This window comes from Bos indicus, chromosome 8, assembly GCF_029378745.1.
Source record: "Bos indicus isolate NIAB-ARS_2022 breed Sahiwal x Tharparkar chromosome 8, NIAB-ARS_B.indTharparkar_mat_pri_1.0, whole genome shotgun sequence".
In the NCBI taxonomy this organism is placed as follows: Eukaryota; Metazoa; Chordata; class Mammalia; order Artiodactyla; family Bovidae; genus Bos; species Bos indicus.
In genome coordinates, this window is record NC_091767.1 from 60,453,840 (window position 1) to 60,469,108 (window position 15,269).

Below are 15,269 nucleotides of genomic sequence, written 5' to 3' on the forward strand. Positions count from 1 at the left end.
GATAGTGTGATCACTCACCGAGAGCCAGATATCCTGGAGTATGAAATCAAGTGGGCCTTGCTGCTGTTGCTGCTAAGTCACTTCAGTCGTGTCTGACTCTGTGCGACCCCATAGACGGCAGCCCACCAGGCTCCGCCTTAGGAGGCATTAATACGAACAAAGCTAGTGGAGGAGATGGAATTCCAGCTGAGCTATTTCAGATCCTAAAAGATGATGTTATTAAAGTGCTGCAGTCAATATGCCAGCAAATTTGGAAAACTCAGCAATGGGCACAGGATTGGAAAAGGTCAGTTTTTATTCCAGTCCCAAATAAGGGCAGTGCCAAAGAATGTTCAAACCACTGCACAACTGCGCTTATTTCACATGCTAGCAAGGTAATGCTTAAATCCTTCAAGCTAGGCTTTGACAGCACATGAACTGAGAACTTCCAGTTGTACAAGCTGGATTTAGAAAAGGCAGAGGAACCAGAGGTCAAATTGCCAACATTTGTTGGATCATTAAAGAAATAAAGGAATTCCAGAAAAACATCTACTTCTGCTTCATTGACTACGCTAAAGCCCTTGACTGTGTGGATCACAACAAACTGTGGAAAATTCTTCAAGAGATGGGAATACCAGACCACCTTATCTGTCTCCTGAGAAACCCGTATGCAGATCAAGAAGCAAGTTAGAACCAGACATGGAAAAACGGACTGGTTCAAAGTTGGGAAAGGAGTACATCAGGGTTGTATATTGTCACCCTGTTTATTTAACATATGCAGAGTACATCATGAGAAATGATGGGCTGGATGAAGCTCAAGCTGGAATTAAGATTGCTGGGAGAAATATCAAGAACCTCAGATATGCAGATAGTAGTAGATAATAAGCAGGTAGTACCATCCTAATGGCAGAAAGCGGAAGAGGAACTGAAGGGCCTCTTGATGCTTAAAACTCAGCGTTCAAAAACTAAGATCATTGTTGCATCCAGTCCTATCACTTCATGGCAAAAAGATGGGGGAAAAATGGAAACAGTGACAGACCTGACTTTCCTGGGCTCCAAAATCACTGTGGATGGTGACTGCAGCCTTGAAAGGAAAAGATGCTTGCTCCTTGGAAAGAAAGATATGACAAACCTAGACAGCATATTAAAAAGCAGAGATATCACTTTGCCAAGAAAGGTCTGCATAGTCAAAGCTGTGTTTTTTCCAGTAGTCATGTATGGATATGAGAGTGGGACCATAAAGAAGGCTGAGCACTGAAGAACTGATGCTTTTGAATTGTGCTGGAGAAGACCCTATCCAGAACAGTTTTCTTTTCTTGAATAAAAAATAATATCAAAACAGTGTTAATGTTCAGTTTTTATCTGGCGGCTTATTACATGGATGTGTTTAGTTTGTAAAATTTCATATTGTACACTTAAAATATGTGCACTTTTTGTGTTTATATTGTAAGTACAATATGTTTCTGAAATAATGCTTAAGATGATAGCTGGGGAAAATGTAACTAGAAATATAAATACTTGTAGTAATAGGAAATATAATTTTGACAATTTATACACTTATTAAGCCACTCATAGATTTTGTGGTTTTTTGACCAATATTGAGAATTTTATAGTTTCATATATAGTTGAATAGTTCTGTGTTCATAGAATCATTTAACCCTAAATTATCCCTTTTTAGGATTTTCTTCTATGTTCTCTTGAGATGAAGTTGCAGCAAGAAGCTGTAGGAAGCATTTTCTCTTGGGTTTTTAAGATCACTTTTCTATGGGTAAAGATGACCATTCTGGATTTCTGGGTCTCTGCTATAGGGGAGCATTATCTTTTCTAATACTTAGTATTTTCATTTTCTGCGGATAAATACCCAGAAGTGGAATTTCTGGATGGTATGGTAGTTTTAATTTTTTGAGAAACCTCCTTACCGTTTTCTATAGTGGCTATGTCAGTTTATATTCTCACCAACAATACACAAAGTTTCTTTTTTCTCCAAGTCCTCACCAACAGCTGTTATTTGTTATCTTTTTGACAGCACATGCTAACCATTTTGACAGATGTGAGGTGATATTTTATTGTGGTTTTGATTTTAATTTCCTTGATGATTGGTGACATTCAGCATCTTTTCACATGCTTGTTGGCCATCTGTATGTCTTCTTTGGAAAAATGTCCATTTAGGATCTCTTGCCATTTAAAAATTGTCTTTTGATGTTGAGTTGTATGAGTTCGTTATGTGTTTGGGGCATTAATTGCTTATTGCATGTATCACTTGAAAATATGTTCTCCCTTTCAGGAGGCGGCCTTTTAATTTTGTTGATAGTTTCCTTCACTGTGCGAAACTTTATAGTTTGATGTAGTGCCACTTGTTTATTTTGGCTTTTGTTGCTCTTGCCTGAGGAGATCAGATCAGATCAGATCAGATCAGTCGCTCAGTCGTGTCCGACTCTTTGCGACCCCATGAATCGCAGCACGCCAGGCCTCCCTGTCCATCACCAACTCCCAGAGTTCACTGAGACTCACGTCCATCGAGTCAGTGATGCCATCCAGCCATCTCATCCTCTGTTGTGAGGAGATACATCCAAAAAAAAATCGCTAAAGTCAGTGTCAAAGAGTGTAGTGCCTATTTTCTTTCCAGAGTTTATGGTTTCAGGTCTTACGTTTAAGTCTTTAATCTACCCTGAAGTGGCGCTGGCCTGCTAACAGATGGGCCTGGTCTTGACATGGCTGGCAGTGGTCCGTGTGACCCCAGCGTGGGTCAGCCCATCGGTGTGTGGGGCTTGGGCCCAGGGCTCCCAGGGCTGGCGCCCATCCACTAGTGGATGAGGCCAGGTCCTGCTGCTCCTGGAGTTGGTGTTAGCCTGCTGGTCTGTGCACCAGGTCCTGACACAGCTGGCTGCGGGGTCTTGGTGTTCATGGAGCTGGTGTCTACCAGAGGTGGGTGAGGCCTCTTTCCAAGACTAGTGTCAACCCACAGGTGGAGCTGTGTCCTGGGATCCCTGACTGAGGGGCTGAAGGTTCTGTAGCTGATGTAGACACACTAGGTGGGTGGGGCTGCGTCCTGGGCCATCTGGTAGGTGAGGGTGTGTCCTGGCGCAAGGCTGGAGCCTCAAGGAGTCCTTTCTGCTAGGGGGTGAGGTCAAGACCCTGCCCATCTGGGGCACCTGGCCTCAGGCATCCCTGGACTGCTGCTGACTGGCTGGTGGGCAAGTAGTTTCCAGCACTAATAAGCTACAGGGAAGACTCTAAAGTGGTTCTTGCCAGCGCCAGTGCCCTCCTGGTAGGTTGACCTCCCTGAAATGGCTGCATCTATGTCCCTGGGGTGAGTTTCAGTTGCCTCCTGCCTCTACAAGAGGCTCTCCAAGATCAGCAAGTGGGTTTGCTCCAGGCTCTTTTCCAATGACTGCTTCTGCCATGCATCTTGGAGTGTGTGAGATTTTGTGTGTGCCCTTTAAGAGTGGAGTCTCTATTTCCCATAACTCTCTGGGTCTCCCTAAAGAAAGTGCCACTGGCCTTCAAAGTAAAATGTTCTGGGGGCTGGTCTCCCCATTACAGGATCCCTGGGGTGGGAAGCCCAATGCAGGGCTTGGACCCCCTGATTTTGGGGGAGAACCTCTGCAACTGTAATTATCCTCCCAGTTGTGCATCACTTACCTGGGTGACATGAGTCTTGACTAACCGCCTCTCCTCCCCTCCTCCCCTCCTCACTGTGGTTCCTTCTTTGTAACTTTAGCTTTTAGAAGACCTTTTTTGTTAGTCCTCAGGGTGCTCTTCGGAGAAGGCAATGGCACCCCACTCCAGTACTCTTACCTAGAAAATCCCATGGACGGAGGAGCCTGGAAGGCTGCAGTCCATGGGGTCGCTAAGAGTCGGACACGACTGAGCGACTTCCTTTTCACTTTTCACTTTCATGCATTGGAGAGGGAAATGGCAACCCACTCCAGTGTTCTTGCCTGGAGAATCCCAGGGATGGGGGAGCCTGGTGGGCTTCCGTCTATGGGGTCGCACAGAGTCGTACATGAATGAAGTGATTCAGCAGCAGCAGCAGGGTGCTCTTATGGATACTTTGTCTGTTCAGTTCAGTTCAGTCGCTCAGTCGTGTCCAACTCTTTGCGACCCCATGAATCACAGCACACCAGGCCTCCCTGTCCATCACCAACTCCCAGAGTTTACTCAGACTCAAGTCCATCGAGTCAGTGATGCCATCCAGCCATCTGATCCTCTGGCGTCCCCTTCTCCTCCTGCCCCCAATCCCTCCCAGCATCAGAGTCTTTTCCAATGAGTCAGCTCTTTACATCAGGTGGCCAAAATACTGGAGTTTCAGCTTCAGCATCATTCCTTCCAAAGAAATCCCAGGGCTGACCTCCTTCAGAATGGACGGGTTGGATCTCCCTGCAGTCCAAGGGACTCTCAAGAGTCTTCTCCAACACCACAGTTCAAAAGCATCAATTCTTCAGCACTCAGCCTTCTTCACAGTCCAACTCTCACATCCATACATGACCACAGGAAAAACCATAGCCTTGACTAGATGGACCTTTGTTGGCAAAGTAATGTCTCTGCTTTTGAATATGCTATCTAGGTTGGTCATAACCTTCCTTCCAAGGAGTAAGCGTCTTAATTTCATGGCTGCAGTCACCATCTGCAGTGATTTTGGAGCCCAAAAAAATAAAGTCTGACACTGTTTCCACTGTTTCCCCATCTATTTCCCATGAAGTGATGGGACCGGATGCCATGATCTTCATTTTCTGTATGTTGAGCTTTAAGCCAACTTTTTCACTCTCCTCTTTCACTTTCATCAAGAGGCTTTTTAGTTCCTCTTCACTTTCTGCCATAAGGGTGGTGTCATCTGCATATCTGAGGTTATTGATATTTCTCCCGGCAATCTTGATTCCAGCTTGTGTTTCTTCCAGTCCAGCGTTTCTCATGATGAACTCTGCATATAAGTTAAACAAGCAGGGTGACAATATACAGCCTTGACGTACTCCTTTTCCTATTTGGAAACAGTCTGTTGTTCCATGTCCAGTTCTAACTGTTGCATCCTGACCTGCATACAGATTTCTCAAGAGGCAGGTCAGGTGGTCTGTTATTCCCATCTCTTTCAGAATTTTCCACAGTTTATTGTGATCCACACAGTCAAAGGCTTTGACATAGTCAATAAAGCAGAAATAGATGTTTTTCTGGAACTCTCTTGCTTTTTTGATGATCCAGCAGATGTTGGCAATTTGATCTCTGGTTCCTCTGCCTTTTCTAAAACCAGCTTGAACATCTGGAAGTTTACGGTTCACATATTGCTGAAGCCTGGCTTGGAGAATTTTGAGCATTACTTTGTCTGTAAATAATTGCAATTTTGGTGTGCCTCTGGGAGGAGGTGAACACCAGGTCTTCCTGCTCCATCTTCTTGGCCACTCCTCAAGTCATTATGTTTTGTTTGGTTTGATTTCCTTTGGTTTTAATCTGAGGGCTCTACAAACTGCAAAAAAAGTACTGATGGCTTTGTAATGTAATAAAATCAGAGTTTTAAAAATTTAGCAAACATTTCTTGCAAACAAAGCAAGGCAGTTACCTTGATACTCTTGGCAAATCACTGAAGGTGTATGTTTGTTCCTTTTGAGCCTAAAGTACATTCCAGATGATGGCTAAAGCCAGGTGGTCATTTTAAAGAAGAAATGAAGCAGACAAACCTCTCTGTTTCTTTCTTGATTCTTCAGTTTTACAGGTAGTTGTTTTTCACAAGCTTGGGGCTATTGAACTTTCTCATGTTTTCACCTAACGTTAGATGGATGAGCTACTGGTTCTCCGGGTTCTCAGATGTTTCCAAAGCACACCCATTTTGTTATGGGTGACTCCAGCCCTTCTTAGTGAGAAACTATAGAATTACTCCATAAACAGAATTTAGTATTCAGGGCACAATTAGATCACCAAAGAATCCTTGAGAGATCATCTAATTCAGCCTTCTCATTAACAGAAGAGATCTCTCTACAGCATCCCTGACAGATGTTCATCTGGCACTTTGGGCACATTTATCCTAACAGGGACTTGTATTGCTCTTTAACTTGGTGACTTAATGATACAGTGCTCTACCTCTACCCACCTCTACCTCTACTCTACCTTAATGATAAAGCCTCTCTGCCCACATGTTAGTAGCCTGCTATTCTGAACACTTTATGTTCACTCAGTACCCCTAACCATCTTAAGATGTAGACTCTATCACCTCTATTTCATAGATAGAAAGACTGAAGCACAGAAGGAAAAATTCCTTAAGGTCAAACAGCTATTAAGCAGAAAAGCCCAGCCCTTGATCCCACATACTCGACCTACATTTCCTCTCTGTACTGGAGAACCCACATACATCATGACAGAAAACTGTCTTCAGGGTGATCTTAATTGTCAATTTTTGGGTAAGTTGTTAAGAATTCACATAACTACTATACAGCCCATATCTCTCTGAATTACACATAATGGTCTTAGAAAATTTTTAAAGATATCTTTAAAATCAACATATATGCCTGGACATTCTTCTGATGTGCTTCAAAAAGGAGAATGAGATCAGTTTGGCATAATTAAAAAAATAAACTTATTAAAATACAACAAAGAAAGTTGCACATAACAAGCATGTGTTGAATTTTGGGTTTTCATGAACTGAACACACTTGGATAACTACCACTAAGATAAAGACAAAAAGTACCAGTATCCATGGGCTGCCTAACCAAGAGCTGCCTATCCATGACCCATGACAGAACCTGGAACCAAAGCTGTGCTTAGTAATAGATACAATGGTAATTAAGGAAGCATGTTAAACTGACTCTCTGAAGCATTTAGACTGTGGAATATAAAGAAGATTGGTCAGTCAAGGAATGGGAGCACAGATACATTACGAGAGGTTGAACAGGGGGGCCATAGGGCAAGAATACAGTCTCTGACTTGCCTTGGATCCTAAATAACTCTCTGACTTCAAACTATGTGTATCCTTAAAATAAATCCTCTTTTTCTTAAGGTTCCCTATTCCTTGGAGTCAGAAGATACTAACACCAAACTCCAAGACTTAGTCCAATGGAAAAAAAAACTGTGGTGTCTTCCACGTGGGTTTTTTGGGGGGAGGGGGGAGGGTGGGTGGGATGTGTGTGGAAAAGAGGTGGAAATGGTGACATGAACTTGCCATTCCTGCTCTTGGCCCGTATCATGAAGAAATCGACCTCAGATGGGAAAAGCTGAGCAATTAATCACCATATTATCTGGATGTTTCTGTTTAATAAATATCCTTGCCTTAGCTGTTCCCTCTACCCCACTCTGTATTTCAGCCATGACCTTTTAATTGTCAGAGTCTCCTGAGTATATAAAGAGATAAAGCACACCTTACAAAGAAGTATCACTGCATAAGCCAGATTGCTTACAGCCTAACCAAGTCAGGTGGGTACCTCCTCACAAGAGAGAATTACTTCTGTGACACTGATGAGGCTTCACTATATAGAGGAGAAAGCACTTCTTTTCCTCTTGGGAAAGTCATGTGAGGGTTGTTTATACTGGCTGAAAATAATTCAGTAACAATGTGAACGAACTGTATGGGTCAACTTCAGGTTTGTAAGAGCATGAGACTATAAGATATGCTTACAAACATCCTGATTAAAATATTTGTGACAAGAAGAGGAGCCTTTTTCAGGTTCATATTTGGGGATAATATCATCACTGTTCACATCCCCAGTTACTAATCATGTCAGCCAATTAGCTTTTTAGAGTGCCTGCCATGGTGAGCCATGCCTGTGCTAGTTTTCCCAATTATAGAAGAAAAGTACAAATAAATACAATGACCATGTGTGTGTTTTTGTGAAATATTGCCCTTCATTGGACAATTTCATAATGTATTTTTGTGGGCTATGAAAGTATCATATTTTGCACTAATAAATACTTTTGTTTCTTATCTGTCTTGCTAGGGCAATGAGCTAAGCCAGAGAGAGCTCAGTCATCCCTGACCAGCAGGATCCAGAAAGCTGAACTGGCACAGTTATTCCAGCTGAACTGGAAAAGTGTTAGAAACTAGTTGGTTTTTAACTTTGATCCTGTTATAAAAAGTTGGATTAACAAAATTACATTCCTAAATAACTGCTCATCAAAGAGTAATGTGGGAAGTATGTTCTTTTGGACTTTAAAGGATCTCCTAAGGAATAAACCTTCAGAAAAATCTCATGATTTCTTCACAACAGCTGAGGAACCAGCCCAGGTATATGTCCAGAACCTCTGGAGCTGACGAACAGCCCACAGTTAGTACTTGGCATCCAGCTAAGGATGAAGGTGCAGGCCCACATGGACGTTCCTTTGGATGCCACTGTGGGCTTCTTCATACCTGTGTGAATACTTAGAGGTGTGCATGCTCAGTCATGTCCAACTGTTTGTGACCCTCATAGACTGTAGCCCGCCATGCTCCTCTGTCCATGGAATTCTCCAGGCAGGAATACTGGAGTGGGTTGCCATTTCCTCCTCCAGGGGATCTTCCTGACCCAGGGATCGAACCAATGTCTCCTGCATCTCCTACATTGGCAGGCAGATTCTTTACCACTGTGTCACCAGGGAAGCCCAGACTGTGAATACTTAAGACACACTCAAATATACATGGTGAACGACAATAAATTCTAAGCGTGAAAAGAAGACCTCAATCTCTCCTCATGTTTTCCATGCTCCTACTCTGGATCTAAGTCAAACTTTCAAATGATTTCTGTTTTTTTTCTCCTACCCTCCTTTCTGTCCTGAAATGTGGGCACTCCCTTGCAATGACACCTTTTCTCACTGGTCTTCTACACACTTGGTCTTTCAGAATGTCATTCACTCTCAGCTTTCCATCCCAACTATGACTTGTATGTAGGTAATTCCTTGGATAATACTCTGGCCTGATCTTTCTTCCTAGTTCTAAGCCAATATCTTCAACTGTCTGCTAGATATTTCCTCACCTCCAACTCTACATAAAATTTAGTTTGGTTTTTTACTTCTTGACTTTGCCACTTCTTTTAATGGTAACAATTTGTCACTTTCATTCAGACTCAAAACAATGGAATCTTATTTTAACCTCCTCTGACTTTTAATATCCAAATTCTTCAAGATTTTTTCTTTTTTGCATCTACTCTTCTCATTCCTTTCATTATCACCTTAGTTCAGATCGTTATCTTATGTTCTTAATTCTGAGATGCCAGCATTTTTATAATTTTATATACCTAAAATTGTATAATCAGTGTAGACATTTAATGTAGAGCTTTTTATTACAAAAACCCATTATTCAATAGTGTCTTAGAATAAAAAACTATGACATCTCAGACCTAGATTACTGTGCTACTGCTCTTTCAGCCTGAATTCCCTTTCTTTTCTAATCTGTCCTGCACACTACTGCCTGATTAATCTGCTTAAAAGACTGCATTCACTATGTCCGGTGGTTAAGACTCTGTGCTTCCACTGCAGGCACAGATTCATCCATTGCCAGGGAATTAGGTGTGACCAAAAAAAAAACCAACAACTTCAGTGGTACCCATTCTCTGCTAGGTAAAGTATGTAGGTATGCCGAGGGGTCGAGTACACATTGAAGGGACCCCACAATCACACCCTGACCTCTTCCTGTCCTTATCAATATAATTCCCCTACCCAGATTCTTCTGCCCTGAACACATCCTCTTCTGCCTCTGTTTGTGTCATTTCCCATAATTAGAAGGTTATTCCTCCTGCTACGTATGCCCTACTCAGACTGCAAGTTCTATCTCTGTTGTAAATGTAACCTGAACACTCTATCCCCAAATACTCTTGTCTTCCTCCAAATTCTGTAGGACTTGTCTTGATCCCACAGCCATCCAGGATGATCCACTTTCCTGCCACCATGTTTCACATATATTATTATTATACTAATACTAATATTATGCTAATATTATATTAGCATTATACTAATTATAATTAGTTATACTAATTAATTAGTACATCGATCAGTTAATTATACTAATATTATACTAATATATTATTAGTTATCTAGTATCTTTGAATGTCTGTATATATGTATGTTGTTGCTGTTCAGTTGCTAAGTCATGTCCAACTCTTTGCAACCCCAAGCATGCCAGGCTTACTTGTCCTTCACTATCTCCTGGAGTTTGCTCAAACTCATGTCCATTGAGTCAGTGGTATATTTATGAGTGTAAAGCAATTAATTTGACATTTTATAATGAACCTAGGAAAAATCAGTCACATTAGTTGCCTCATTCTATGTCTTATTTCTCTCATCAAATTACAAATTCTTTGACATTATTTCTATTAGATATACTTGTTTCCCTTGAATTGTGATTTATTTAAGAAATACAGTCTAATAAGCACTGAGTTCAATGCAGGATCACATCTCTTAACGAAGGTCATGGCCACCTCTATTCTTTTCTCTATGGCTGGTCCTAATCACTTATATTCAACTTCTCCCATTCTGCCCTCTTCCAGCACCCAAGCTAATGATCTTAGTAGAACAATACTATTGCTCAGGCTTTAGTGTAAATCAAATGTAAAGGAACATGGTGAGTTAAAGAACAAGGAGAAACTTAGCAGTGTTAGAAGGTGGATGTGAGGAGGCAGAAAGTCTTGAGATGCAGCTAAGATGTGGGGCAAGGCTGAGTCAGCAGGTTAGGCTGGGTCAGCCAAGATGTAGGGCAGGGCTTGTTAGCATGATGTCATGCCAAGCAGGTCAGACCTTCTTTCTCATCAGTGGAACTGGGAGGTTTTTTTAATTAGCCAGCTATGTCACGGAGGGACCTGATCAGATTTACTTCATTAGAATTGTGGGAGATGGATAGGGAAGAGGAGGAAGAACTAGGAGAGGGTAGGCCAGTTAAGAACACTATTTTAGTACGGTAGTGGTGGTGGTGGGACTGAAAAGCAAGAGAATGGAGTCAAAAGAATGTAGAGATTTTCAGCCCATTGAGCCAACTGTTCTCTTTTCCCCATGGGGGCCTAGTGTGCAAGGGCTGCAAACAGCAGCCTCCTTAGTGTTGGAAGCCTGTAGCCTGTGCAGGTTGCCCTAAGGTATTTTGGAGACAGCCCTTTCCAGTAGACATTTATGATTGACATGCTGTCCCCAATCTAGGTTCCAGACACGTGTGTGTAGTGCCTTTGGAAAGCCCCAGGGCAGAGTGGCCAGGGTCCACATTGGCCAAATCATAATGTCCAAGTTGCAGAACAAGGTGTACATGATCAAGGCCCTGTGCTGTGCTTAGTCACATAGTCATGTCCAACTGGGAGAAGGCAATGGCAACCCACTCCAGTACTCTTGCCTGGAAAATCTCATGGACAGAGGGGCCTGGTAGGCTATAGTCCATGGGGTTGCGAAGAGCCATACACAACTGAGCACTTTAACTTTTCATTTTCATGCATTGGAGAAGGAAATGGCAACCCACTCCAGTATTCTTGCCTGGAGAATCCCAGGGACAGAGGAGCCTGGTGGGCTGCCGTCTATGGTATCACACAGAGTCAGACATGACTGACGTGACTTAGCAGCAGCATGTTCAACTCTTTGCAACCCCATGGACTGTAGCCCTCCAGGCTCCTCTGTCCATGGGGATTCTCCAGGCAAGAATACCGGAGGGGGTTGCTATGCCCTCCTCCAGGGGATCTTTCCAATCCAGGGATCAAACCCAGGTCTTCCACATTGCAGGTAGATTCTTTACTGTCTGATCCACCAGGGAAGCCCAACTGAGGCCCTACACAGGGCCAAATTCAAGTTCCTGGGCTGCCAGGAGACTTGCATCTCCAAGAAGTAGGGATTTACTTAGTTTAATGTGGATGAATTTGAAAACATGGTGGCAGAAAAGCGGCTCGTCTTGGATGACTGTGGGGTCAAATACATTCCTAATCGTGACCCTCTGGACAAATAGCGGGCCTGCACTCATGAGAACTTTGACACTATTCCCTCCTTACTCACGCCCACCAATAAATCATACTTTCCTGTCCAAAAAAAAGAATGTGAGGAAAAAATGAATGTAACTTGATGGCAGAGATGAGATGGAAAAGATGCCAATGGAAAAGAATGAATGACACAGGTTTCCACTTTTAGCAATGGGGTAGCTGGCAGTGCTTGTCCCTGAAGTAGAGAAGCAGGTTGGGGATGGACTGGAGTAAGTGAGAAGACAATGAGATCTGATCTGGATATGTTGAATTTGTGATTGAGGACCTGAAGCAAGAGATGGGTTGGAGAGACAGACCTGTGATAGGCATAACTCACCCAATAAAATGTGTATCTGTCTTGAAATACACTGTTCACTCTTAGCCTAATGCAGCCAACTACATTTCTTGCCCTACCTGTTTCACCAGATTTTTATTATGTTCCTGGCTCCCAGTTTGTTATACTTTTACTCTTGGCCAGTTCAGAACTCTTTCTGTAATATTTTATATAGAGTAGTTACATAAGTCTTAAATAGACTCTTCGACATTGTTTAATTGCATGAGGAGTAAAGTTCCGTGGAAACCCAGTTTATTGCACCTTATGTTACAATAAACGGTGGTGTTTCCTGGCCAGGTTCCCTCTTTTCCAGCTCACTTCATCCAACTGCCCATTGCACAAAATCTTCTCTGCCCTCCACCTTCTATTCTCTTAACCCCTTCTTTACACTTATGGTCACAGCTCTATCTTTTTTTGTTGTGGTTGTTAATCAGTTTATTTGACTGTGCTGAGCATTAGTTGCGGCACACGGGCTCTTCAGCCCTCGTTGCAGCATGCGGGATCTGTATTTGTGGGATGCGGGATCTACTTCCCTGACCAGAGATGGAACCCATGCCCCCTGCATTGGGAACTCAGAGTTTTAGCCATTGAAACACAAGGGAAGTCCCCACTGCTTTATTCTCAAAGCTTTCTTCTTCCTGAGCTTCATGATATCTCCTGATTTGCCACCCACCTCCAATTTCTCTGTCTGCTATATGTCACCAAACCCCTACTTAAAGGTTCCTAGGCTTCCCTATTTAGCCTTCCTTTCATCTCATTTTAGTGCACGATGTGATCTCATCTACTTGCGGGGCTTAAAAAACAACCATTAACATTATTTCTAAATCTGAACTTGTGGCCCAGCCTTCTCAGTCCAAATCCAAATATCCAACTCCTTTTAGGATACCTTTTTCCGCATGTGTTCCATGGGCATTTCAATTCAGTTTGCCGCAGTGAAGTTTTCCTCTTCCCCCACACCTGGCCTTTCTCCATTCTAATTTTCAGTGGTGGTAGTCACCCTCCCAGTAACCTGGGAGCTGCTCCTGACTTCTCTTTTCTTTCTCAAACTCAGTCTGCCATGAAATCCTACCCATTTTACAGTTTACATGAGCATTTTCCTAGATGAGAATACAGTGTGGTTGAAGATAATAAGGAGGGATTGAGACTAGCCCTGACAGGAGAAGTTCTGTTGAGAAGTATTGGAAAACATGGTTGGACTATCAAGTGGGAGAGTGACTTGAAAGCGGCCATACTCCATGTGAAATTTCACAGCTGATGTGGTGGTAGAACAACCAAACATTAGGCAGATAGATGAAATGGTCATTTCAAAGTGAATTTTAAAAAAGCAGTCACTTGAAAAATAGGAGTAACTTTGTAACCAGAGACAACCATTTCTCACATTTCATTGATGACATGAGGAAAAAAAAAAACCTACAAAGTTCCAACTAGAAGATCAGAAAATCTGACCCTGAATTTAAATGGAAGTGCTATTAAAAAATAATAAATTCTCATTGAAGAAGATAAATTGAAATTAGGCATTAGTGATATAACTAGTAGACTGTGTTGAAAATAATTGTAAGAATGACATAATTTGATTGAAAGGTGCTTATAAATCAATTCCTTAGCTATAAATGATCTTTAAATTGAATATATATAGACATATTTTTTAATAAATCACCAAACTGAATTGTGATGATGATTTTCTGAAACATCTGCATTTCCATATTTCTCAGTAAAAATTTGAGGCTAAATAAGCTATGTTATAATATAGCATATGATATGATATATATTATATATAGATAAACATAAGTAATTTCCATTTAATTTGGCTCAGATACTAATTAAATTAAAAAATGTACTTCCCTCACCAGTATAGTCAGTCAATAGGTAAATAGCTGGGAGAAAAAGTACTACAAGTCAGGCAGCTCTATATACCATGTTTCAAAAGCAAAGGAAAAAATAAAAGTAATTGCAGTAAACACTGCACTTATGGGAAAAAACTACATTTATGAAGCAGATGTTTCAAAAAGTAAAAGCTTACCCTCTTTATGTGAGGAAAGCATCAGGAATCTTATGGAAATATTTCATTTTCGGTTTTTTGTTTAGAATTGTTAAGAGGCTGTGAGTTTCAACACAGGAACTTAGAGACATCTAGCAACCAAAGAATTACTGCTACCAGGAGTCAGCAGTTAAAAAAAAAAAAAAATGACATTAGAAAAACTTCTAGGTGTGATAGATTTAAAACCAAAGCTTTTCCTCTTCCTCCTGACCATTTTCTCCTTTTTTTCCCTGATTGCATTTTCAATGATAAAATTCTATCAAATCGCTAAGTTACTTACATGGGGGCCTGGAAAGCCCAAGGCATGGTGAGGATACACGTTAATTTCCATCCCGGAGCTCTGTATCTGGTGTCTGAATCAGTGAGCAGAGCAGCCGTTTGTTCTCTTGGTTTAACTACCACAGAGCAGTCATAAATAGCCGTCTGAATTTCAAACTAAATCTTGAGCTCCGCCTCTCTGAAAAGGAAGAAAAAAAAAAAAATGTGACTCTCAACTCTTCCTGTCTGCCTGGACAGTAGCTTAGAAGTAGGACAGTCAGTGTCTGAGTGTTAGTTTCCTGTTTTGGATGCACTATTCTATCTGATGATTTTATTTTCCACTAGAAAAATTTTCTTCCTCTGAGTTTCTTAAAGGTGGAAACAAAAATCTACGATCAAAATCTCAATAGTGTTCTTCATATTGGTTCACACACAGGCAAAACATTTACTGATGTATTGTTTAGAGCAAAGAAGGAAAATAAAGAGATTAAACAAGAGAATTTAAGGTTCCTTCACAGTCACAGGCCTCAAGATACTTAAAACCCTTAGTCTCCTGAGACTGAAGGAAAATCAGTACCACTGCACTTTATCTAAGCTGCATCAGGACTGAAAACTGTTGATACATTTTATAAGGGAGGAATCTTATATTTTGGGGGCTCAGGGACCCCCCCATAGCCAGATTGGTGGCAAGGGATATAAGCTGATGATTTATTTTGATTTCACTGGTGTATGTTCATTTGAACACATCACCGTCCTAGCCTTATCTACCACATAACTGTACATTCTA

The 15,269-nt window shown here is 41.6% G+C and overlaps 1 protein-coding gene and 1 non-coding gene across 3 annotated transcripts in view; one reads left to right on the forward strand and one right to left on the reverse strand.

The window, feature by feature from the left end:
* The window catches only part of GNE (glucosamine (UDP-N-acetyl)-2-epimerase/N-acetylmannosamine kinase), a 59,847-nt gene extending 45,195 nt beyond the window's left edge, over window positions 1-14,652 (reverse strand). The window contains exon 1 of one of the 2 annotated variants that reach the window (XR_011568100.1): window positions 14,505-14,652. Coding sequence is in view for 1 of the 2 variants with exons in the window: in XM_019966196.2 (XP_019821755.1) it covers window positions 14,505-14,555 (51 nt within the window). In the remaining variant the exon portion in view is untranslated. The remainder of the gene's footprint in view (window positions 1-14,504) is intronic. The other variant, XM_019966196.2, reaches the window with a different exon arrangement.
* LOC139184699 (small nucleolar RNA SNORA70) lies at window positions 10,880-11,011 on the forward strand. The gene has a single exon (XR_011568266.1). It is a non-coding gene; the product is annotated as a small nucleolar RNA SNORA70 (small nucleolar RNA).
* Window positions 14,653-15,269: the final 617 nt, after the last annotated feature.